Source organism: Guillardia theta, assembly GCF_000315625.1.
Source record: "Guillardia theta CCMP2712 unplaced genomic scaffold GUITHscaffold_20, whole genome shotgun sequence".
Lineage (NCBI taxonomy): Eukaryota > Cryptophyceae > Pyrenomonadales > Geminigeraceae > Guillardia > Guillardia theta.
Genome location: NW_005434654.1, coordinates 464,862 through 487,754, shown reverse-complemented (window position 1 = coordinate 487,754; position 22,893 = coordinate 464,862). Strand labels below are relative to the sequence as shown.

The window sequence follows — 22,893 nt, the reverse complement described above, 5'->3', positions numbered from 1 at the left end:
ACCCCCCCCCCCCCTTCCGCCTTCCCCACCTCCAACTTGCCCTCCGCCCCCGCCCCCGCCATCGCCCTCCCCTCCCCTCCACCTTCCTCATTCCTCACGCCTGCTCCTCCCTCTTTCCCTCGATGCTCTGGCCTTGACGCTTCCGCAGACCTTTCAACGTCGACTCAATCACAAGAGCCTCACTGGGAGACTCTGCCGTGCTCGAGGTATTCTCCCTCCGATGACTGTACTTCGCTGATTGGAATCCCTCCCTCTCTCTTTTCCCTCTCTTCCCCCTCTTCTTTCTCTCCCTGCCTCCCTCCCCTCCTTTCTTCTCTGATGTCCTGCTCCCTCTTCTTCTCCTCTTTCCCTTTCCTATCCCCTCGATCTTGCACAACTCTCAGTGCTTCGAGGAGGAGGGGAACGCCAACAAGCTAAGGGTCTCGATCCTCCCCAAGAATGCCGGAGGGAGAATTTTCAATGCAGACCTGCAAGTTACTGGGCGATCACAGAGGTGAAGGAGGAGGAGGGGGAGGGGGAGGGGGAGGGGGAGGGGGAGGGGGAGGGGGAGGGGGAGGAGGAGGAGGGGAGGGGAGGGTAGGGGAGGAGGACGGAGGACGGAGTCGGGAACCGGGGGGGAAAGGGGGGCGCAGTGAGGAAGGGGAGATGGTGGACTAGACCAGGCTGGATAAGGAGGAGAGACAGGGAGCGAAGCAGCAAGAAGGGGCGATACTCTATTGAAGAGAAGAAGGGGGGGGCAGGGGGCCGGAGGAAGAGGGAAAGGAAGAGGGGGATGAAGAGGGGGGAAGAGGAAGAGGAAGAGGAAATAGGAGGAGAGAGGAAGAGAGAGAAGAGAGGAAGAGGAGAGAGGAGGAGGAGGAGAGAGGAGGAGGAGAGAGGAGGAAGAGGGAGGAGGAGGAGGGAACTTGACTCATGCGAGAAGCCCCTGGGATCACCCGACCAACTTTGCATGCTCGGAGACCTCAAGCCAGACCATCGTCGCAGAGAATGACCCGATCAGGTTCATCATGGCGTTTCCATCCCCACCCCCCTCTGACGTGCTCCCCTGACCCCCCGCTGGCATGCCTCCTCTCCCCCTCCCACCTACCTCACCCTCCCCTCTGCCCTCCCTTCCGACCTTCCCACCTTACCTCACTCTATTCTCCTCGTCCCCATCTGATATGCTCTCGTCACCTGCTCCTGTCCCCTGCTCATCTGCTAGCAGGGGAACGTTGGGAATAGCAGAGTCTCGATCCCTCGAGCGGCAAGTGAGAGTTCCAAGACGATTGAAGTAGTGCAGGTCTGGTGGAAGAGAGGGAGGGAGGAGGGAGGAAGTGAGGGATGGCGACAGGAAGGAGGAGAGGGAAGTACAAAGAGAGTGCTGGGAGGGAAGGAGGGGAGGGAGGGAGGGAGGGAGGGGACGTGAGAGGAGAGGGAGGGAGGGCGTTGGAGACGCGATCGAGGAGGAGGGTCCTTGAAGATGCTAACGACAAGGGTCCAGGTGTTCTTCCGGGGAGCAGGAGAGAGCAACGGCTTCTCCTCTATCCAGCGCATCAGCACGTTCCTGCCGGAGAAAGAATTCCGGGAGGACCTGCGGGCCAAGAGGATCGGGGGAGTTGGGATCAGCAAGAAGTTCGAGAGCATCCGACGGGTGCCGGTGGACGTGCGCGAGTACGAGATCCGATACTCGCTGATCCGAGGAGGCAAGGCTCCAGCGACGGGATGACGGAGAGGAGGGAGGGAGGGAGGGGAGAACGCAGGAGATGAGGGCCAGGGAAGGAAGGAGGAAGGGGAGGAGGGCGAGGGAAGGGGAAGGGGGGGAGGCAGACAATCATAATTATCTGGACTTGTTCTCTGCTTTCAAACGCGTATCATGCTACCACCACCTGCTGCTTCTGCTGCTGCTGGAGGAGGAGGATGAGGCCCGTTCGGAGCTTCTGGCTCCTCAAACCATGACGGTGCTCTCCTGTTTGTCCGGGTCTGGTGCCGGGGCGTCGACCAAGCAGCATCTGCTGCGGGAGGGGCGCGGGGGGCGCGGGGGAGGTTCGGCCCTGCCGTCTTCTGCTTCGACCATGTGAGGCTCGGGCTGTCTGCCAGCGCCTGCGGCTGAGGAGGAGGCAGGAGGGGAGAAAGCACTTGCTGCTGGCTGCTCGGTGACCAGGCGGAGGCTTGCGTCCTGGGAGATTGAGAGATCCGCCAACTGCGGGCGATGGTTTCAGCTCCCGAGGACGACGGCTCCTGCAGTTGCGAGGATGGCGCTCTGAAGAGGAAGGAGGAGGACGAGGAGGATCGATGGAGGCCAGGGGACCCGGGCAAGTGAGATGACGTAGACGGTCGCCTGCTGCTCCTTACGATCAGCCCGTCCACGTCCAGCTCCAGCTCCTCCTCCCCCTCTGATGGGAGCGATGAAGTCCCGACCACGTTGGCAGCGGGGAGAAAGCGGGGGGAGTCGTGCGAGCTGTAAAGTTGCCTTTCCTCCTGCGAGTCGCTCCTGTAGCGGTCCAGAAAACTCTTGATCTCGTCCAGGAAGGAAACTTCCGACGGCGAGGAGGAGGAGCGAGAAAATCCGTTCCCTGCCCGTTCCCTGCTGCTCCTCCCTTCCCTCCCCACCTTCATCCCCACCTCATTCGTCGGCCCCGTCCACTCCTCCTTGGGCCATGACGGAAGCGTCAGGTTGTGGTGGATGGTCTCTGCGCTCTCCTGTACGTCCATTGGGATGCTGCTCTCCCCTCGACTCTCCCTGCTCCAGCTGCCTACCGCCACATGGACGTTCCTCTCGCCCTCGATCAGGGAGGAGAAGAGCCTGCGCGCGACCCCGTCCTGCTGTCCGCCTGCCTGTCCCTTGTCCTTGGGCACTGCCGAGACCGAGACGTCAGCAGGGATGGCAAACTCCCGGTCGTTGTTGTTCACGTTCTCCTTGTTCACCCTGATCGCCTCCATCACGTGGGGCAGCCGTTCTCCCTTGCGCCAGGCTGCAGGTAGAGCTTGTCTCCTGCGCTCCCGGGCTGATCCTCCGACGGCACCCTCGGCTCGGTAAGAAGGGGTGCGGTCGGACTGGTGGACGGCAAAATCTGCAGGTATGCTCATGTCTTGCTGCCTGTCTTCCTTCGACTGAAGCTCCCTCCCACCCTCCACCACTTTCGCCCCTGTTGCTCCTCCCCACTGACCCTCCTCCCTTCCTGTCGCTTCCCCTTGGCTGACGGAGGGTGCGCCCGTCTGAAGTGAGAACGAACCTCGCTCCTCCGTCAGAAAGACGTACTCATCCGCCAGGATCTGCCGCGAGCTCGAGCTAGTGTTCGCCGCTTCATCCCTCCCTCCGGAGAGGTTCAAGCTGAAAGATTCGCTGCTTTCCTCGCTGTTGGATGAGCTGACCGAGACGTCGTCGTCCTCGCACTGGAACTCGTCGAAGAGGACGAGGTCCTTGGGAGGTTTCAACGCCGTGAACCCACGCGTGCCGTCCCCGAGGCCAAGGTTTGCTTGAACGAAGCAGGGGCGGTTTCCGCAGAGTTCCTCTACGTAGCAGGAGGAGCGGGAGACCTTGTCTGCAAACTGCTCTTTCCAGTTCCTCATCAACTTCCTGCACGACCTCGACCTCCAGTCCTCGTAATCAATCCCCCACCATAGCTTTCTTCTCGCTTGCTCAGCTTCTAACATATTCGTGAGGGCCCGTGGAAGAAGTGCTGGTGCAGGCGGTGCAAAAGCACTCTCCCCTCTCCCCTTCATTCCAGGCCCTGTCGACCCTCCTCGCATTGATATCCCTCCACCCTGACTGTCTCCTCTCAAGTTTCTCTCCCCCAAGGCTGTACAGATCAACAGCTCAGGGCGAGTCAGGAGCAGGTCATTTTGAGCGGCACTCTTCCCTGTAGCTCGTCGGAGTGAGTGCTGCTGCTCCTGCCGCCTCTGCACCGCCGGCTCAACGTCACACGTGTAGTCTGGGTATGCACTGAACAGTCCCGTCGGCGGCTCTCGTACCAACTCCGCCCCCTCCGCCAACCCGGCACAAGGGCGATCCAAGTTCACACACACGGCAAAGTCAACTCAGTCGCCCCCAACTGACAGTCTGTCAACTGCCCGCACTCAAGTTGTCCGTCCTGTTGCCGAAGCTCCCAGACTGCCAATCAAACTACTAGGCTATCATAGCCATGTTTGTTCTCAAACACTCTGACGGTGGCCTCAAATGCCTCCCTGCGCAAACTGTAGCGCACCACACGGACGGTCCTCTGACTCGGCTGTTAGCCTGATACTCATCCTGACATCCGGCTGGCTCTTCTCGCCCCCATGGACTCAGTCAAGGGCCGTGAGCGGCTTCCTGCGAGCGGCAGCGCCGCTCAGTTGGACTCGCGGCTACCGCAACGGCCATAGTGATTTGACTGAGCGAGTATAAGTAAAACTTTAGCTTAATTTTATACTCAGTGACAAGCCGCTAGCCCCGGGCCCGGGGCCGCCGCCCGCGGTGCCGCGTGCAGCCCGGCCCGCTCGGACCGTACCCCACCGCGGCACTCCGACCGGCCCGTGACTCCGGCGCCGGTGGGCCGCCCCGGCGGCGGCGGCGGCGGCGCGCCGCGCGGCCGGGCCCGCGGCCCGGCCACTAGGCTCCGGAGTGTCGGCGCGGCGGCGCTGAACGGTCGCCGATGATCAGTCATCACTGAGTCATAGTACTGATGCCTCACTGCCGGTCACCGTCCGATAACTCAGTCGGGCGGCCGTCAGTGGGTCGCAGCCGCGGGCCGCCGCGGCGGCGGGCCTCGCCCGGTCCCGGGACTCCGGGCCCCCCGGGGATCCCGGGCCGGCGCGGCCGGGCGCGGCACTCAAAGTTACGCCTAAGTTAAGTGAAACGCCTTGAACACTGGCCGCTGAGTGTTCAACGGTTTCAAAGTTTCAATGCGGTGCGTTGCAAGTTGTTACGTCGGCACATTTCCGAAGCCTACCGGCTAGTACCGTATGTTGTACTGAACTTTAACTTAACTTTGAGTAAAGGCTGGTACGTACAGGAAAAGTTTAGGACTCGCAAAGTACTTCAGTACTACTGAGTGAAAAGAGTGAACTTGGAAAAGGCCGGCGGCACCCGGGCCTTTTGCACTTCCGGGCAACACCGAGACTTTGTGCTACCATTCTACGTACCAGCTATACACCCCTGTACCACCCCTGTACCTGGAAGGGTCCACGTACCCTCTCGCTGAATCTAGTCTTGGCTAGTTGGCTATACGGGGGGTGGGTAGCAAGAGGAGATAGTTGCAGTCCAGGGACGTCTGGATGGGTCGGGGTGATTCCGATGATAATTGAATCGGTCGCTTTGGTGGGTACCTGAATAGTGTCTTTGATGGTGGGGCAAAATATGTAGGGGTTCTATCTCGCAAGGGGTCCTATCGTCGAGTACGTACCAGTGCGACCGGTTCTATTTGGGCCACCCCTTGGTCACTACCCCCAACGTTAACTATTCGTGTCACCCAACCTACCTACCCCATCCCTTTCAAGCACGTGCTGCATCCCCTTCATATTGGGATAGAGTGGTGGCCAGTGATGGCCCTTGACTTGAGGTCCCCCTCTAAAACCTCTAGGGTACCCACTTGTCGATCTTATATTATTCACAGATTAGAAATATATTGTTGGTATATAGGGTCAGCCAAACGGTGCCTTGTAGTTTGCCAACAAGGGGTAGGGTCAAAGACGGGTCGACTGGTGGGTACCTAGAATCTTGTTAACTATCCTACCTAGATCCCCATGGAAAAAGGGAGCAAATGGGGGTAGTTGAATAATGAACCCACGAGGGGTACGATTCCGTGTACCCACCCGCAGATGACTTTCAATCCAGACCACCCACCCCCGTCGTCGTGCAAGATTTTGTGATTATGACTTCAGGGTAGGTGGAGGGACCCTGGCAACTTAGAGGTTGATGAATAGCCACAAGATCGCACCTTTATGTTACAACCCCACCCATGATATGGACTCTATTGAAACCGGTGTTCAATTAATAACAAATCAGAATAGTGCTAAAATGTCAGGTAGGGTAGTGAAAAAAACCTTTACTACCCCATAAATATCCCAAATTTCCACGGGTTAAGGTAATAGTTGAGACATGAGTCAGACCATCATCAGGAAGGGTGGTTCACTTCACAAAAAAGGTTATAGGATGGCTTTACGTACTGTCCAATACAAAATAGCATGGCCTTCAGCTTTGAAGGTTTTTTTGAACTCTTCAAAGCTTTATGATAATATTTCAAAAGTAACCAAGTATAATTTTCAATTTGTGTTTGCTGACATTGAGATATTTCGATCAAGGTCGCCAACCTCGAAGGTTCTGTCCGGATCATATTTGAAAAGTTCTAATTTCAAAATATTTTTTTAACCCCGCTGCACTACCCCACCCCACTCAAATTCTTACCCCCTACCCTTGTACCTGCTACTGTGCACACCACCCTTTCTGGACCACCCCTACCACCCATCTTTAGCCCTCACACCCCCTCTCTCCCTACTCCACTCCCCATCCCACCTCCCCGCACGGGCTCGCTAAAATTCCCCATTTCCACCCCCCCTCCGCCTGCTCCTGCTCAGTCCTGCTCCTGCTCCCTCCCCTTTACTTGTTGGCTCACTGTCTGCTACTCCCCCGTCACAAGTCCCATCCCATATCGTCCACGGACTAGTCCCGCCTTCCTTCCTCTGTCCTCTTCGTCTGTTGGATTGCCTCAGCTGAAGCTCGTGTGCTCCTGCCTTGCCTAGTGCACCTTCCTTGGTTCTGTTGTTAGCGATGGCGAGTCAGTGGCCAGAATCAGATTGTTCCAAGATCAACAGTGGAGACACAGCATGGATGCTTGTTTCAACTGCTCTCGTTCTCTTCATGACGGTAAGACCCTTTGCGCACCTCCTCTCTTAGTAATGACAAACTTTTCACAGCCCGGTCTTGCTTTCTTCTACGGCGGTCTGGTGCACCGCAAGAGCGTTCTGACCATCATCATGCAATGCGTGATCTCCATGGGGACAACCTCCCTGATCTGGTTCCTCATTGGCTTCAGCTTGGCCTTCGGAGAAACTGGAGGAGGAGTGATTGGCAACCCCAAGTCCTACCCTGTCTTCGTGAACCTTGATCCCTGCACCCCCGTTGGGTACCCCATGCAGCCCAACGACGCCATGGCCTTCCCTGGACTCTTGTTCGCAGCCTATCAGATGATGTTTGCCATCATCTCCCCTGCGCTCATCACCGGCGCGTTTGCCGATCGCGTTACCTTCCCGGCATACCTGATCTTCATTTCCTTGTGGCTCGTCCTGGTGTACTGCCCCTTTGTCCACTGGATCTGGAACCCCGCGGGCTTCCTCAACAAGTGGGGAGTGAAGGACTTCGCTGGTGGCATCGTTGTGCACATCTCTGCTGGTTTCGCTGCTCTCGCGTCCGTCTTTGTGGTTGGGTCCAGAAAGTACAAGAGCGAGGAGGAGCGCCTCATCTTGCAGGTTCCTCACAACCGTACCTTCGTTGCTCTTGGAACCGGCATGCTCTGGTTCGGCTGGTTTGGGTTCAATGGAGGTTCAGCTCTTGCCTCCAACGGAGTTGCTGTCTTCGCGGTGACAAACTCTTGCATCGCGTGCTCTACTGCTATGACCCTGTGGACCATCATTGAGTGGGTTTCCACCTCGAAGCCTTCCCTGGTTGGTGCTTGTGTTGGTGCGATCGCTGGTCTCGCGACCATCACTCCCTGTGCTGGGTTTGTTCGTCCATGGGCTGCACTTGTCATCGGCGTCGTGGCTGCGCTTTTCTGCTATGGATGCGTCAAGTTCTGCCGTGATATGATGAAGTGGGACGATGCTTTGGATGTTTGGGCTGTTCATGGAATGGGGGGATTCATCGGATCCATCTTGCTGGGTATCCTGGCTGATGAGGGGGTTGGCGGCGTCCCGCGCCCGAGCCCCAGTACTCTTCACAGATCAACTACAACATTCCTCCTTCACAGCCTATTCACGAGACATTCCCTCAGGAGGGTTTTGTGGGAACTGCCTAGATTGGCAAAAGAAATTATTTATTCTATCTCTTTAGTGCTGCTAAGTTTTGTTTGATTCTATTTTTGAATATCAACATTTTGTACATCATACCAGCTTGCCCCTGCCTCCCACCTCAACGACGAGGGTGAACTTGCCGTTGTCACAGCTGTCGTCGGAGTCAAACACCTTGGGGCATCGGGGGAAACTACGCTGGCTCGCAGCGATGTGATCTGTCTTGGCCATCCCGCAGTTCTTACACCTTGGGCTACACCAGCTAGTCCTCTTGTAAAACCTCGACCTCCTTGCCTTGCAGCTATCGCATCCGAAGTGTGAGAGCCGCCCGATTCCTTTCAGATTTGCACAAAGACAACAGAAAGGAGGCTCGCCGTTCCAGTTCCATCTGCTGTTATCACACGCTGAGCCGAAAAAATCTCCTCCCTCTGAAGAATTCGTCTTGATGCCGCAGCATGGGCATTCCCGCTGTTTATTTGACCATGGCGCCTTCAGCTTAGCAAACGCGGCGACCTCCTTCTCTATTTGTAGAGGAAGAGTTGTATTGTTTAAATCAAGCATTGTCCTGGCATGTTCTGCCGATGTAGAGTTCGTCGGGCAAGGATTTCTCATGCAGATGAATTTCAATTTTAACCTGATTCACGAAATGTCAATGAATGTTGAAGGACAGAAAGAGGCAAGAAGGCAACAGATGCAAGCGCAAAACAAAATTCTTCCAACGAATTCGAAACTCTCGCTAGCAAAGACTTCCGTTCGAATAGGAGCATGACTTTGGAACAGCAACGACACAAAGTTGCTGACCATCAATTCTCGCCCTTTCTCTATCTCCTTCTCACAATCTTGAAGCAGCAGCCTCCTCAGTCCATCTCGAAGGCCCGACATTCTCTCCTCTCTCATCTACACGTTCCGCCCCCTCCTCCTCCCCCTCTCCTGCCCCCTCTCCTGCCCCCGCCTCCTGCCCCCGCCTCCGCCCCTTCCACGCGCCTCCTTCCTCTCTTTCACGCTCTGCCTCTAGTCAATTACAGCTATCACCCTACCCCTGTACCCCTACCCTACCATACTTCGACTATGAGCATTTTGTTCACCCTATCAAAGTCTTTTAGTACCCTATATTTACATTATCAATACACCCCTGCACATTGACCCCCTACCCATATTTCACCAATTGGTTAAATCTCCTACCCCTCATTTCAAAGAATGTGTCTACACCCCCCCACCCTCAATACATCACCTGGCAGGTCTATTTCTCAAGAACCAGCCTCCCACCCCTCGTATCGACAGACGTTCTCACCCCTACCCCCTATTTCGTATGCTTTGGCAGTCACAAGGACACAAAGTCCAAAGGAGCATGCCTTTACGTTTTTTTACTATATGAGTATTAGAATAAATTCATATGTTGTGTAGTGGATATTGCGATATGGAACATTCAAGTACCCCTACCCCCCAATAAGTTTCCGCCCAACCGCGTTTCCTACGCGCCTCCCCTCTCGGAAGAATCCCTAAAATTATACTAAATATTAAATAATTTTACCCTGTTTGAAAGCTACCGCAGATTTCAATAAGTGTTTTAAGAGCGTGAGCACGGGATAACCCTATATATATATTCTTCCTTATACGTTCTTGTGTACCCCCCCTTTGTAGTCTGAAATATCTAGACGATGGGGGTGGTGATAACCAAAGATCTTACGTACCGATCTTTTTGAATTTTAAAACTGCGGCCGGTCATGGGAACCAGGAAGAAAAAAAACTGTATCGGACGTTTTTTTCTTTACTGTAAAGGTAAACAAAAACTTAAAAAAAGATCACCCCAGCAGGGGGAATGCGAAGAGAGTGGAACGCGGAGGAGGGAGAGGAGGGAGGGAGAGGAGGGAGGGAGTTGTGGTGGAGACGGAGAGAGAGGAAGTTCGAGACGGTGACATCAAGATGACATGTGAGAGGCATGTAGGTGAGATGAACCTGTAGCTATGAGTTTCAAGAGGCCCGGATGACAGTGACCGAACTTCTCGAACAGTGCTGAAAGAGGAGGGTTGCCCTGATGATGAAGATATTTTCTCCCCGCAACTTTGCATGGCTGTTGATCACCCTCTCGTTCTTTTCTGGCATCCTGTCAGCTTACGTGTGGCTGTGGAAGGCAACGGAGAAGAGAATAATACGAGCTGAGGTATCAACCCCATCGACCCCGTCTCAGATCCATGTTCACCAAGTGCTGAGAAAGGATGACGAGAGTTTGGAATCAGCGAGGAGTAGCCTGATGGCACAGGTTTCAGCCAAGCCGGTCGACAGGAGAGCGTCGGCCGTGGAGGTGCTCCCCTTCAAGGCCACGATCGACCGAAGGCCAGCCCCCTTGGCAAGGCTCAAGGAGAGAACTAGGTTTGTAGGCTGCAGAGCGATCAGCTACCTCGTCGTCTCTCCTTTCGTGACTCTGAACCTAAATCACGACATGTCCCGAGGCGCCAACTGCCGCGTCTCCATCAGGTTCCCCAGCATGCGGTACCTCGCGGACTTCAAGAACAGGCTCCCCAACCACCCCTGGGCTGTCCCCTCGGTGGACCCAGGGGGGCTCGGGATCAGCTTCTCGGGTTCCCCCTCGGTCTCCCCAGTCTCCAGGGCACAGTTCCTAATCGAGAGGCATCACTCCTCTCGGCGGAACAAGTCAGGCTTCCCTATCAGGCTAGAGTGCCTTCTCCCCTCGGATGTGGAGTTGCTTACCTGCGAAAGTTTGAGCTCGCTCGACAGCGCGGCGCTGGTGTCTCAGTCCCTCGAGAGCGTCTGGCTCGAAGCTGAATTCCCCCTGAAAGCCGGCAGCGCACTCCACACCATCTCGTCTCGGTGGCCCTGGAGGGCCCTGCGAACCCACGACGACAACCTGACAAGAATCTTCCATCAAACGCGGGACAGGCCCGGGACGAGGAGGAGGACGACAACCCACGAGTCTCCCGTCGCGTTCATCCATGGGCCCGTTTGGAATGAGATCAGGTATAGAGGAGTGAGCGACCTGGACCCTTTCAAGAGGTATCCTGCGGGGGGTTACCACAATGCAGCAGCTCTCAACTTGCTACACCTGGCGAGGAGCTCGAGCGAGTTCACCATGATGGTGGCTGTCCCTGCCGGGCAATATCATCAGGCCGGTCAGTTCTGGGAGCATTTCTTGTCGTTGTCCTCCTGCGACGTAGACCGATGGGGCATGACGAGAGATTGCAAGAAGAAGGTGAAGGACTTGCTGGCAGCCCGCGCTATCGTTGTGAAGATTATCGCCATTCCTATGTCTGCCCCGGTCTTTCAGCGGACGTTTCAGGCTGGGCAGAACGCGTTCGGCCACTGGGTTGTTGAACGGTATGCGAGCGACTACGAGATCATGGTCTACCTCGACGCAGACGCTACTCTGATTTCTCCCTCCGGGAAATCGATCACGCGCACCATCAGGAATCTCTTCTCGAGCCAACGATCTTGCGCTCAGCGGCAGTTTGTGCTGGTGGAGCAACAGGCCTTCAGGGACAGGAGCACGATCTCTGGAGGGCTGACCTGTATCGACCAGCTGCAGCACAACGCGTCTCGGTGGAATGCGAGCTACCATCGCTGCGTCAGGGCTCTCGGAAATTTAGCTGCTCACACAGACTCCCTGCTGGGGTTCGAGATCCACGACGCCCTCGTCGAGACGACGCTGGGGCGGAGACGCTGTGCCTTGTGGATGGCCAACAGCCCGGGTCTCGTCGACCCCGCCAAGCTGCTGGAGATTCACCTGACGTCCAAGTCGCGCAAGTGCAAGTGCGGTTCCCCTCTGGAGGTGAGCGAGCCCCGGCTGCTGCTGCAGCGACATCTGACGAGGATTCACTCCGACCACTTCTGAGGCCACCGTCACTGCACACTCACGGTCGGCGGGCTGGAGTTCGGCGCTTGAAACTTGTCACTGCTGGGTGCGATGATCATCATATCGTTCGGCGAAGCTGGGCTGACCGTGACTCTCACTGCCGTCCGACCGCGATGTGCGCGGGCCGGCGCCGCCGGGGCCCCAGCACCGACGGTACTGTGACGGTACGGGCTCACAGTGACGGCAGTGAGTCGGCGACCCGGCGTAGTCGGCGTGCCGCTGAAGCAATTAAGTTAACTTTACCGTGAATAGATGTAAAGAGATAAAGAGATCAGTTTTTACTGAGTGGCAACGCCCGGCAGCGGCCTGAGAGTCTCAGGCGCCGCGGCAACGCCCGGCCTGTGACGCGGGGTTGCGGGGCGGTCCCGGGGAGCGCTCAGTTACTAAGTTAGCCTTGGAGCGGCCGGAAGTTCCGACCGAGCCGCGTACAGTGACGGGTGACTTTTGAAAGTTTTTTGCCTGCTGTGACCTTGGACGCGGTCCGTGACTAGCCTACCGGCCCCGCTTCAACTCCGTGGCCGCCTGCAGTGCCAGTTGATCGGCATCATGATGATGAGCGGATATTCGGTCAGCTATTGCAATTAATTTTCGTTTGGCGGGATATTCGGTCAGCTATTGCGATTCATTTTCATTGGCGGGAATTCCCAATCGTGTCCAGGAGGCTGGCAGGAAGGAGCGAGAGGAAGGGAGAGGAAGGGAGAGAAGAGAGGAGAAGAGAGTAGAGGAGAGAGGAGAGGAGAGAGTAGAGGAGGAGGTAGATGTCCTTGCAAGCAGCCTCAAGATCAGAATCATCGGCGGAGCCCATGTCGTAGGATCTTGACGGCGTCGAACATGCCAAGGAATCTTGCCACGTCGTCTTTAAGTTGTTTGCTCCTACTTTGCTGGCTGCTCCATGCACAGGCAGACGAGGGGGTGAAGGGTGCGGAAGGAGACTACGTAACGACCATCACTCTCGTTGCCACTCATGCTGGAAAGGATGGAGCCGAAGTCAAGAAGGACATCCTGATTGGGGTGCGGCGGGGCGAGGATGCTGCCGGTAAGAGAGGAGTAGGGAGTGAAGGAAAGAGAGGGAGAGTTGGGGGGACTGACGCTTGCAACAGCTGCAGCAGCGAGAGCATGCTACGAGAACGGCATCTTGCCGACAGATCAAGTCCTCAATGTCCTGTCGTACATCAAGAACGCGCTCGAGGGGAAGGAACACCAGCCGGAGGTAGAGCTCCTGCGGACTGCCGGGGCATACATGAAGCGAGCTGCGGAGCTCTCGGCAAACGACCAGTACATCGAAGCTGCAGCCGACCTTGTGCGTGCCATAGACAGGAACGGGCTGGACCCGACGGTCCGCTCCAAGATCTCTCAGCTCTTACAGGATGCCTTCAAGGATCAGAAGGCCTTCGATGAGCAGCTGGAGAAGGAGCGGAAGATCGCAGATGAGCTGGAGAAGAGGGAGAAGGCGGAGCGGGAGGCGGAGGAAGAGAGTGCGAGGAGAAAGGCGATGGATGAGACTGACTGGTCGAATTTCAAAGAGGAGCTGTTGAAGCTTCTGAACAGTAGCGGCTCACGAGGGGAGGAGGAGGAGGAGGAGGTTCTTGCTTCAGTCAGTTTCCACCTCGAGGGCAAGGGGAGCGACGGGAACAAAGTTTCAGAGGACATCGCCGTGAGTCTTCAGGCCAGCCAGGACGTTTCGGAGGTCGCGTTCCAGTTCTGCAGCTCCAAGGGGCTGCACTCGCATGCCGAGGTCCTCAAGGTGAAGAGGGAGCTGATAAGCCAGGCGTCGAAAAAGGGGTACAAGAGCAGGACTGACCTCGACGTTGAAGCCCTCAAGGATGCGGCGAAGAGGTTGGAGAAGGGGGGATCGTTCCTGCAGGCAGGCACGGCGTACTCGAAGATCGTTCATGCCATGGAGGGATCGGGTGATGAAGGTCAGGTCTACAAGACAAGCCTGGAGAGAATGCTTCAAGTCCATCAAAAGTAGAGCCGCTGTTCGTGCTAGATCTTTCGTTTTGTCTATCTCTGTCTCTATCTGTCTGTCTGTCTGTCTGTCTGTCTGTCTGTCTGTCTGTCTGTCTGTCTGTCTGTCTGTCTGTCTGTCTGTCAGTCAGTCTTAGTCTCAGTCTCAGTCTCAGTCTCAGTCTCAGTCTCAGTCTCAGTCTCAGTCTCAGTCTCAGTCTCAGTCTCAGTCTCAGTCTCAGTCTCAGTCTCAGTCTCAGTCTCGGTCTATGTCTCTGTCCGTCTCAGTTGTGCCTCTTCTGAATCGACCTCACATCTTCTCAGGGTGCATCTTGCATACTCGAGCTTCATCGACGGCAAGTACGAAGATGCTTTGAAGCTCGTCGACGAGATTCTTCCATTCGGTCAAAACTCCACGATGCTGCTGGTCAAGGCGAAAAGTCATCAGCTTCTCGGACAGGTGGTTGCACCCAGCTCGCCCTCTTTTATCTTCCTTCTCCTCCCTCCCTCCCTCCCTCCCTCTCTCCCTCCCCTTCTTCCTGTAGTTATTTATCTCCTCCCTGTCTTCCTCCTCCTCCTCCTCGTCTTCTCCTCCTTGATTTCTCCTGTTCATGCTCCTGTTCCTGCTCCTCCTTCACGACGTATACATCTTTGATTTGTTTTCATCTACCTCGTCCTCTCAACCTTCATTGTCTCATCCTCTCACATTCGCTGATTCTTCCTCGCGCCCTTTCAGTGGGCTGATGTCACCAGGACTGCTGGGCAGCTGCTGCAGGAGGCAGAGCTGAGAGGAGCATGGAAACGTGGACAGCACAGAATGATGGCTGTGACGCTTGGAAGGTGAGGAGGGGAGAGTAGCGGGAGAGCGAAAGACAAGGGGGAGGACAAGACGACAAGAGGAGAGGAGGGGATATACGGGAGAACGTTTTAGGAGGGGTTAGAGTTGTGATCAGAGAGGGCTCCGTTGTCCCTTCGAATACCTGATGTTTTTGCAGTCACGCAGCGCTCGAGCTTGGAGATGGAGAAAGAGCATTGAAGTTCTACCAGGCTGTCCTGCGGAATGATCCGGACCAGGTTTGCTCCTCCTCCCTCTCCTCGTTCTCTTCCTGCTCCTGCTCCTGCTCCTGCTCCTCCATATCTTCTCCATCTCCTCCTCCTCCTCGTCGTCGTCGTCTTCTTCTTCCCGCTCCATTTCTCCTCCTTGATCTGACAACATTCTGCCAGCAAGAGATCAGCAAGCAGTACAAGAGCTTGAAGCAACTGCTAAAGTTGCTCAAAGAATCCGATGAGAAGATTCAAAAGTCTCAGAACCACAAGGTCCTCTCCACTCCTCTACTTTCCGCCAATCTCTCCGCCCCCATATCTCTCTCCTCTCCTGTCCTCTCCTCCCCTCTCCTCCCCTCTCCTCCTCCCTCCTCCCCTCCTCCCCTCCTCCCTCCTCTTCTGCTCTCTCCGCATCTATTCTCCCCGTCCTCCTCCATTCTTCTCTTTCTATTCACACCTGGTCAGGCACTGGATGTGCTCAGCCACTCGCTGTCAGTCATGAAGGGAATGGACGCAACGTCTGGCCTCCTACGCTCGGGCATCCTTCTCAGGAAAGTGATGGACAGGGAGAGAGGGGGAGAGGGGGAGAGGGGGAGAGGGAGTGAGGGAGGGAGAGGCCGGGGAGAGGGGGGAGGAGGAGAGGGGAGGGGAGGGAGGGGGGGAGGTGGCAGATGATGCGAGGGAGAATTGGAGGAAGAAGAGGAGGAGGGGAGGATGTTTTGTTGGGGGAGGGAAAACGTACAAGGGAGAAGCGATGGTGATAATTGTCCTTTTTCAGGTTGTGCCGAGTCTATGCTGAGCTCAAGAGGTATGAAGAAGCCCTCCTTGCCTGCGATCAGTGTGTTCAGGTGATGTTGCATTGGTCCTGTTGTTTCTCCTCCGTCCTCCCCTCGTGCATTTCCCTCCCTTCCCATCTTCCATCGTCTCCAGAGTTTTCTTGCAATCGTCTCGTCGTCCTCGCCTCCTGCTTCTTTGATGGAATTGCAGAGGAGGAGCATGCCGGTCGCTGGCCTCTTCGTTGATCCCGCCAAGCTGGCAGAGGCGTTGAAGCTTCGAGCGCAGGCGCATGTTCAGGTTGTGCTCGATGATGATGGCACGTGGACCCAAAGGAGGGTCCACGTGCAATCCTGATACCAGAGAGACTCTAGCCAGATTTGAAGCCACTAGTTGCGATGATGATGATGATGATGTTGCTGCTGCTGTTGCTGTTGCTGTTGCTGTTGTTGATGATGATGATGATGATGATGTGGACGACAGCAATCATATGATAGTGATGTCCTGACGTCGAACTCGCAGGATCACAATTACGATGAGGCTGTTCGGGATTACCGGAAAGTTCAGGAGCTGACGTAAGCATATTAGCGTCTGGTGTCGACTTGACAGGCTACCAGGCCCGGAAGGGACGATGTGTCGGACAAGCTCAACGAAGCGCTGAGGATGCAGAATATGTGGAAAACAAACAGAGACCACAAGTATGGGGAGAGAAGGGAGGAGGAGGGGAGAAGAGAAGGGAGGAGAGAAGGGAGGAGAGAAGGGAGGAGGAACTGGAAGAAGGAACAGCGTCAGAAGAGTGGAGGGACACGGGAAGGGAAGGGAAGGGAAGAAAAGGGAAGGGAAGGAAAACTGGTGTAGAGGAGAGGAGGGTAGAGGAGAGAAGGGAGGAGGGTAGAGGAGAGGAGAGGAGAAAAGAGGAGAGAAGGGAGGAGAGGAGAGATGGGAGGAGAGGAAAGGAGAGGTGGGAGTGACTGGTCTGTGTCAGGCTCGTTCTTGAGCTCCCCGTCAATCTCCACATGCTCCCCGTGGAGAAACAATGCGTGTGGATCAAGAAGCAGCACAAGCTGTTGGCGAGGAAATGGCACCCGGACAAGGCAAAAGGTGAAGCGAGAGAGAAAGAGGGAGTAACGAGGATGAAGAGATGGGGATGTAGGAGACAGGATGCAAGCGGGAAGGAGAGACGAGGAGATGGAACGAGGCAGTGGGAGTGAAGGGGGGGAGAGGGAGCACAGGGCAAGGAGAGGCGGAGAGGCATCGCTGAGTTGGCATGGAAGCTTCTTTTGTAACAGTTGAGATGCAGGGGACAAGAACAGAGCTACGAGGAAGATGCACGAGGTGTCGGAAGCGAAAGAAGCTCTCTCTCAGAGCCTTGGATGCTGAAGGAGGAGGAGGAGGAGGAGGAGGAGCAGGGGGAGGAGGAGGAGGAGGAGGAGGAGGACAAGTTGGAACAAGAAGAAGAGGAGGAGACTTAGCGATTTTCACGTGAGATGATGATGCATCCTCGGCTGCTGTTGGAAACTTTTCCTGGGAGGAAGTTGAGAAGCGAGACAGGGGAAGTAGAAGCACAAAGTTGTCGTTCTGGAGGAGGACGAGGGAGGAGGAGGAGGGAGGAGGAAGAGGAGTTTGGGGTACCGTTGCCGTACTTCTCGTTCTTCCCTGTGCTCATCGATTCCCACAACTTGTCGAGCGGCACCTGCTGGCCATCAGCTGGTGAAAACTTTCGTTGCTCCTCACCCAGTAGGCGTCGGCATGGTAATGAAGAACGTCAAGCACAAGCGCCCAATCCCTCCCTCCTCCTGCTGCTTCTCCTTCTGCTGCTGCTTCTCCTTCTGCTGCTGCTGTACTGTCCTCGCTCCCGTGTGGTCCTGTCCGTCTCTCCCCTTGCCTGTACAGAGCTGCCAGCATGCAGTAGTGCCCCATGTCGACTTTTGTCCCCAACCCTCGTCGCTCCTCAGGCCCCATAAAGACGTCGACGATGATCGCGCGGGAGGCGCGAGGAGGAGCAGGAGAAGGAGGAGGAGGAGTGCTGCGAAGGAAAATTTGCTCACATGCACGTCCTGTGAATATCATGATTATCTCTGACGCAATCATGAAATCAACGTCAACGTCAACACACCTCCTCCTCCTCCCCTCCCTCCCCCTCCCCCTCCCCCTCCCCCCCCTCCTCCTCCTCATTATCATCATATCATCATCATCATTGCAGTCATACAACAACAAAATTCTTCTCACTGAAATCTTCGAGAGTTTTTCCATCATCGCACGTCAGGATCTCACACCGTCTGCCGCCCATGGCGTCGTCGCACAAGTCCTTCACCTTCAATAACGAATACGGCGATTACGAGGAGAGAAGAAGAGAGAGAGAAGGGAAGACAGGGGAGAAGAGGGGAGGGGAGAAGAGGGGAGAAGAAGAGAGAGAGAAGGGAGGGGAGGGGAGAAGAGAAGAAGTGAAGGGAGGGGAGGGGAGGGGAGGGGTCGTGATGGAAGCAATGAAGCCAGTCTAGATGAGAGGGAAGGAAGGTGGAAGAAAGAAAAGAGTCCGAGCAGGCGGAAGATGAAGGAGGAAGATGAAGGAGGAAGAGGTTGATGGAAGAGTGCAGGACTTACTTGCTGGATGGTCAGCCCATGACTGTACAAGACTTCTTCCTCCTCCTTCGTCATCTGCTCCCTCATCATCCCCTCGCTCCTCTTCCCGTCCCTCACCTTGCTCGAGATCTGCCGCAGAATCTCCCCCTCCTCCTTCTCCCTCCCTCCCTCCCTCAGGAGGTTGTAGGCGATAGTTGCACAGCACGCCCCACAGGAGGAGGCGAACTCTTGCTTGAGGAAGGAGGAGGAGAGGAGCGGAAGCTGCGAGGTCCCGCTGGTCGCCGCAGCTTCGAGCATGGCGCGTCCTCTGGAGGAGAAGAGCCAGACGGCAGAGGAAGGGAGGAGCCCGGGGCAGTGACGCCATGCACCTCCCACCAGAGCCTGGATGCACGTCAGGAGAGGAGGGGAGGAGAACAAGGAGGGAGAGGAGGGGAGGAGAAGACATGAGGGAGGGAGAGGAGGGGAGGAGATGACATGAGGGAGGGAGAGGGAGAGGAAGAGGAAGAGGGAAAAGAGCGGGGAAAACGGAGGGGGGGAAGAGGAGGAGAAAGGATGGAGAAGGGCGATGGGGGAGGAAGACAGGGAGGGAGCTGTATGGGTTACCCTCTTCACAGCATACTCCGGCAGCTCGACATCTTGCCCATCCTCCCCTCTCTTCTCCTCCTCTATCCCTCCTCCCTCCTCTCCCTCCTCCTGATCCAGTCGACGTGGCCCCGTAACCCTCACCCGCACCTTTTCCTCCAGTTTCCGATACTCCACGACCCTCCCCCTCCTTAGTTTGAACCTCCCCCTGTCTTTTCCATCCAACACAACAAACTCCACTGGAGTTCCCGCGGCAAGAGGCTGCTGCTGCTCTTCCTCCTCCTGCTCCTCCTCTCCTTGAAACGAGGACAGACTGTGCAGGCGAGACAGGAGGCTTGCTTGCTTCTTCTCCTCCTCCTCCAGGCCCCTATCAACGAACTTTGACAGCTGCTGCTGCAGGTGAAGCAGGGTACACCTCCTGACTCCTCGTCTTCCCTCCCCTGCCTCCATCTCGATTGCTACCCGAACAAACAAACTTCCTTCCACCTCTCTCCGTAACCTTTCCTCCTCCTCCTCCTCCTCCTCCTCCTCCTCCTCCTCCCCCGCCTCCCCCTCTTCCTTGCCATCATACGGTTTGACATCCTGAGGACGCAGCGGGAATATCGAGTCATGCTCTCCTCCTCCCTCCTCCCTCCTCTCCTTCCGCCTTCTCTCCATCATCTCCACGCACTCTCCCAGCCCCCACAGTCCCGCCAGCCTGCACAACGTCAGGAGCAGCAGCAGGAAGACAGGGAGGATGTGACCGCTTGGGGCTCACGCCGACTGCATCCGTCCCCTCGGCGTCTCCTCCAAACTCGAGCAGCAGCTCGATGACTTCCATGTGTCTCCCTCCTCCTCCTCCTCCTCCTCCTCCTCCTCCTCCTTCGCTCTCCTTCAGCCGGCCCATCCCAACCACAGCAAAAAATATCGCATTCCTCCAGCTCGGGTCCACCTCCTCTACCTGCCAACCACCCTCAGTCCCTCCACCTGCCGCCCAGCTGCACTTTCCTTAGCCCCCAGGCCCAGCAGCAGCTCCACCATCTCTAGGTTCCCGCGCAAGCTCGCGAGCATCAGCGGCGACCTGCCGCTCCTGTCCCGGCAGTTGAAGTCGATCCTCCTCTCGTTGCACCTCCACCTCCACCGCGTCTGGGAGACGACAGCTCTCCTCCCCTCCTCCTCTTCCCCTCCTCCCTCCCTCCTGACTTGGTTCCCCTTTCTCCCTCCCCTCCTCCTCCTTCCTCCTCCTTCCTCCTCCCCTCCCTCCCCTTCTCCTCCCTCCTCCTCCCTCCTGCTCCCGCACTCCTTCATTCCTTCATTCTCACCTTCCCCCTCTCCTGAACGAAGAGATCGCTCCATCCTTGTTCCGCAGCCGTGAGCAAAACGCTGCTTACCGTCAGAACGGCAAGCTAGGAGCAGAAACGAGAGGAGAGGAGAAGAGAGGAGAGGAGGAGAGAGGAGGAGAGAGGAGGAGAGGAGAGGAGAGGAGAGGAGAGGAGAGACAGGAGGAGCAGGAGGAGGCAAGAGAGTAGAAGCAGGAGGACGAAAGGCAGAGGAGCCCGAGGAGGAGCAGGAAGAGGGAGAGGAGCAGCAGCAGGTCGCCACCTATTGAGATCCTCCGATGTCGCTGCAGCATCCGATGCTAAACGCATCGCCCACTGCTTGAGGCAAGTCACCTGCTGCTGGCTTCTTGTCAGTCTCTGACCCGTTCCTCCTCCCTTCCCCCATCCTCTGCTTTCCTGCTGCTCCACCACCTCCCTCCTCCCTCCTCCCGCCGATCTCCTCCCTCCCTCCTCCCTCCTCCCTCCTCCCGCCGATCTCTTGCTCTGCTGCAGATCCCCCCCCCCCTCCTCCTCCTCCTCCTTGTTTCTCATGTCCCACCTTCCTCCCCCGCTGTATGGCTACTGCAAGAGCAGAAGTAGCGAGCTCGGTTTCCCCGTAGAGCTCGCCATGGAGGAGGCGAGAGAGGGGGCGAGGGTGGAGGGCGATGTGAGGAGAAGACAAAACTTCCCCGTACCCCTCCTTCTCTCCCGACCTGCAGGAGGCAAGATCAACATCCCGAGGGGGAGAGGGAAGGAACAGAAGGAGGCGGGAATAGCAGGAGCACAGCCACAGCAGGCAGGCACAGGAACGGAAGGAAAGGATGAAGAAAAATGGAGAGAAGGAGGAGGAAAGCACATAAAACATTCCCCTCCCTCCTCCGCGCTTCCCTCCCTCTCCCCCCTTCCCATCCCTTGCCGCCCTCCAGCCCGCCTCCTCCCTCCTCCCCTCCTGTGCTCACTTGGAGAACCATCCTGTCCATCGTCCATGAGCCCCTCGCGCCCTCTCCTTCCCCCTCCCCCTCCTGCTCCCCCCCGAGCTCGTCCAGCTCGATCGCCAGAACTCCTCAGAGCAGTCGTAACGGGGCAGGGAGGCTTCAGCGAGCTCTGGTAAGATCCTGCGGGGGGTTCGATCAAGTTCAGCACTGCCGCATGCCACTGCTACTCTGACCTCCAGCTCGGTGCAGGTGGGCTGCCGTCCTGAGGTGCAGAACCTTTCAACTCCCTTCCCTCACCTTCCACTTTCCCTTCCTTCCTTTCCTCTTCTCCTTCCCCTTCTCCTGCTCCACCCCTTCCTCTTCCTCTCCTTCCTCTTCCTCCACCCCTTCCTCCTCCTCTCCTTCCTCTTCCTCCACCCCTTCATCATCCTCCCTTCCTCTTCCTCCTCCTCCTCCCCTTTCCTCTTCCTCACTTCTCTTCCCTCTTCACGTCTAACGCAACCACTTACCTCGAGCTGCGCGATCTCGTTCTCTTGGCTCAGAGCAAACAGCTTCCCTCCGCACAGCAGTACCTCCGCATTGGTCTGCGCATGCCTGATCATGATCACTGCCCGGGAGCATGTCCTCCCCATCGCCATGCTGTGTCCTCCCACCCGCACCATCCACGTTACATCCCCGCTGCTGTTCGTCACGTCAAGGTCTCGCACAAGCTCACAATTCTCCTGCTCCTCTCCCTCATCTGCTACCCGCTAGTCAGTTGAGGAAGATATAAATTCCCTTCTCCCCTCCTCCCCTCCCCTCCCTCCCTCTCCCTTCCCTTCCTCCCTCTCCCTCCCTCTCCCTCCCTTTCATCTCATCCTCCTCGCCCCCCCCCCGCCCCCCCTCCAAAAATCTTCTCTCCTCCGTTCCTCCCATCGCATCTTCTACCCGCCTCCTCCTACCCCCCTTTGCTCCCCCAAATGGCGCACCCGCTTCCCCAAGGAAGTGATAGAGCAGCTCCGGGGCTCGCAGGCAGGTGACAGGTGCAAGGATTCCTGTTGAGAAGCAGCAGAATACCGCTGGGGGGAGAAAGAGAAGATCAGCTAGAGGATCCTCCTCTCCGACAGCTCACCGGGCTCATGGACGTCCTTGCTCTCATTGGGCAGGTATACGTGGTACGAGCCGTAGCTACGAGCTCATTCTCACACAAGGGGGCAAGGCAGCATGCAGAACTTACCTCTCATGCCACAGCTCGACGCACAGCCCTGAATCAAAGTGCCTGATGCTCAAGTCAACGCTCTCCTCCTCGTCCTCGTCTTCTCCTCCTCTCCTCCTCGAACGTACCTGATAGTAGTGTACGCCTCACCATCCAGCCCCTCTTTCTGAATCAGCCCCCACCCTTCTGCTCCTTCTCCTTCCCCTGGCTCTGAAACTAATGCACCCGTCCTTGGATCTTGTAATCCTCCTCCTCGTCCTCCTCGTCCTCCTCGTCCTCCTCGTCCTCGTCCTCGTCCTCGTCCTCCTCTCCGTCTCATCTCCCTGCTTGCTTCCTCCATCTTTCGCCTTCTCTAACGGCCATGGTAGGTTTCAGGAACTTTATTTTTATATTCGGGGCCTCAAAAACTGTTTCTTCAGAAAACTTCTCAAGACAACCAATTGACTAGAATTTTTAACTTAACTTTGAGTAAACTTGAAACACGGCCCGTCCGACCCGGCAGAGACCTCGAGATCAGTGTGGGGATGAGGGTACCTGTATCTATGGGGGTTATTTGAAGGGGAAATAGTGGGGTGATCTGAGACAGGGTAGGGTGAACAGTCGAGGATAGGGGGGTAGGGATCAGGTAGATCTGGGAGGGGTGGGTGAGGCTGAAGAAACAAGGAGGAAAGGTGGGTGGGGTATTTTGATGCTTGCCGCATTCCATAG

General features: G+C 56.6%; 6 protein-coding genes across 6 annotated transcripts in view; 4 read left to right on the top strand and 2 right to left on the bottom strand.

Annotated features, from left to right (window-relative positions):
* GUITHDRAFT_105441 (hypothetical protein) overlaps positions 1–1,705 on the top strand; it is a gene marked incomplete at both ends in the record, with an annotated part of 2,470 nt that extends 765 nt beyond the window's left edge. Inside the window, 5 exons of the mRNA XM_005835738.1 lie at positions 149–206; positions 384–493; positions 923–1,000; positions 1,205–1,247; positions 1,481–1,705. Coding sequence (XP_005835795.1) covers positions 149–206; positions 384–493; positions 923–1,000; positions 1,205–1,247; positions 1,481–1,705 — 514 coding nt within the window. The remainder of the gene's footprint in view (positions 1–148; positions 207–383; positions 494–922; positions 1,001–1,204; positions 1,248–1,480) is intronic.
* Positions 1,706–1,924: 219 nt separating this feature from the next.
* Positions 1,925–3,549, bottom strand: GUITHDRAFT_105440 (hypothetical protein; the record flags this gene model as incomplete). The annotated part of the gene is made up of 2 exons (XM_005835737.1): positions 1,925–2,179; positions 2,332–3,549. The coding sequence occupies 2 exons, from the start codon at positions 3,547–3,549 to the stop codon at positions 1,925–1,927; spliced, it is 1,473 nt and encodes a 490-aa protein (XP_005835794.1).
* A 3,154-nt stretch (positions 3,550–6,703) lies between these two features.
* GUITHDRAFT_85963 (ammonium transporter) lies at positions 6,704–8,595 on the top strand. Its single transcript, XM_005835736.1, has 2 exons — positions 6,704–6,820; positions 6,871–8,595. The coding sequence occupies exons 1-2, from the start codon at positions 6,725–6,727 to the stop codon at positions 8,020–8,022; spliced, it is 1,248 nt and encodes a 415-aa protein (XP_005835793.1). The 5' UTR covers positions 6,704–6,724; the 3' UTR covers positions 8,023–8,595.
* Positions 8,596–9,994: 1,399 nt separating this feature from the next.
* GUITHDRAFT_105437 (hypothetical protein) lies at positions 9,995–11,806 on the top strand (the record flags this gene model as incomplete). Its single annotated transcript, XM_005835735.1, has 1 exon — positions 9,995–11,806. One exon carries the CDS (start codon positions 9,995–9,997, stop codon positions 11,804–11,806), a length of 1,812 nt encoding a protein of 603 aa, XP_005835792.1.
* Positions 11,807–12,658: 852 nt separating this feature from the next.
* GUITHDRAFT_136477 (hypothetical protein) lies at positions 12,659–16,972 on the top strand (the record flags this gene model as incomplete). Its single annotated transcript, XM_005835734.1, has 13 exons — positions 12,659–12,863; positions 12,928–13,795; positions 14,099–14,234; positions 14,511–14,614; positions 14,770–14,848; positions 14,999–15,091; positions 15,284–15,336; positions 15,597–15,666; positions 15,806–15,892; positions 16,115–16,167; positions 16,210–16,290; positions 16,578–16,693; positions 16,893–16,972. The coding sequence occupies 13 exons, from the start codon at positions 12,659–12,661 to the stop codon at positions 16,970–16,972; spliced, it is 2,025 nt and encodes a 674-aa protein (XP_005835791.1).
* Positions 16,973–19,364: 2,392 nt separating this feature from the next.
* On the bottom strand, positions 19,365–22,338 carry GUITHDRAFT_136476 (hypothetical protein; the record flags this gene model as incomplete). Its single annotated transcript, XM_005835733.1, has 12 exons — positions 19,365–19,454; positions 19,515–19,697; positions 19,724–19,882; positions 20,059–20,119; positions 20,339–20,412; positions 20,615–20,768; positions 21,015–21,244; positions 21,500–21,732; positions 21,959–22,024; positions 22,102–22,157; positions 22,207–22,313; positions 22,336–22,338. The coding sequence occupies 12 exons, from the start codon at positions 22,336–22,338 to the stop codon at positions 19,365–19,367; spliced, it is 1,416 nt and encodes a 471-aa protein (XP_005835790.1).
* Between the last annotated feature and the right edge of the window lie 555 nt (positions 22,339–22,893).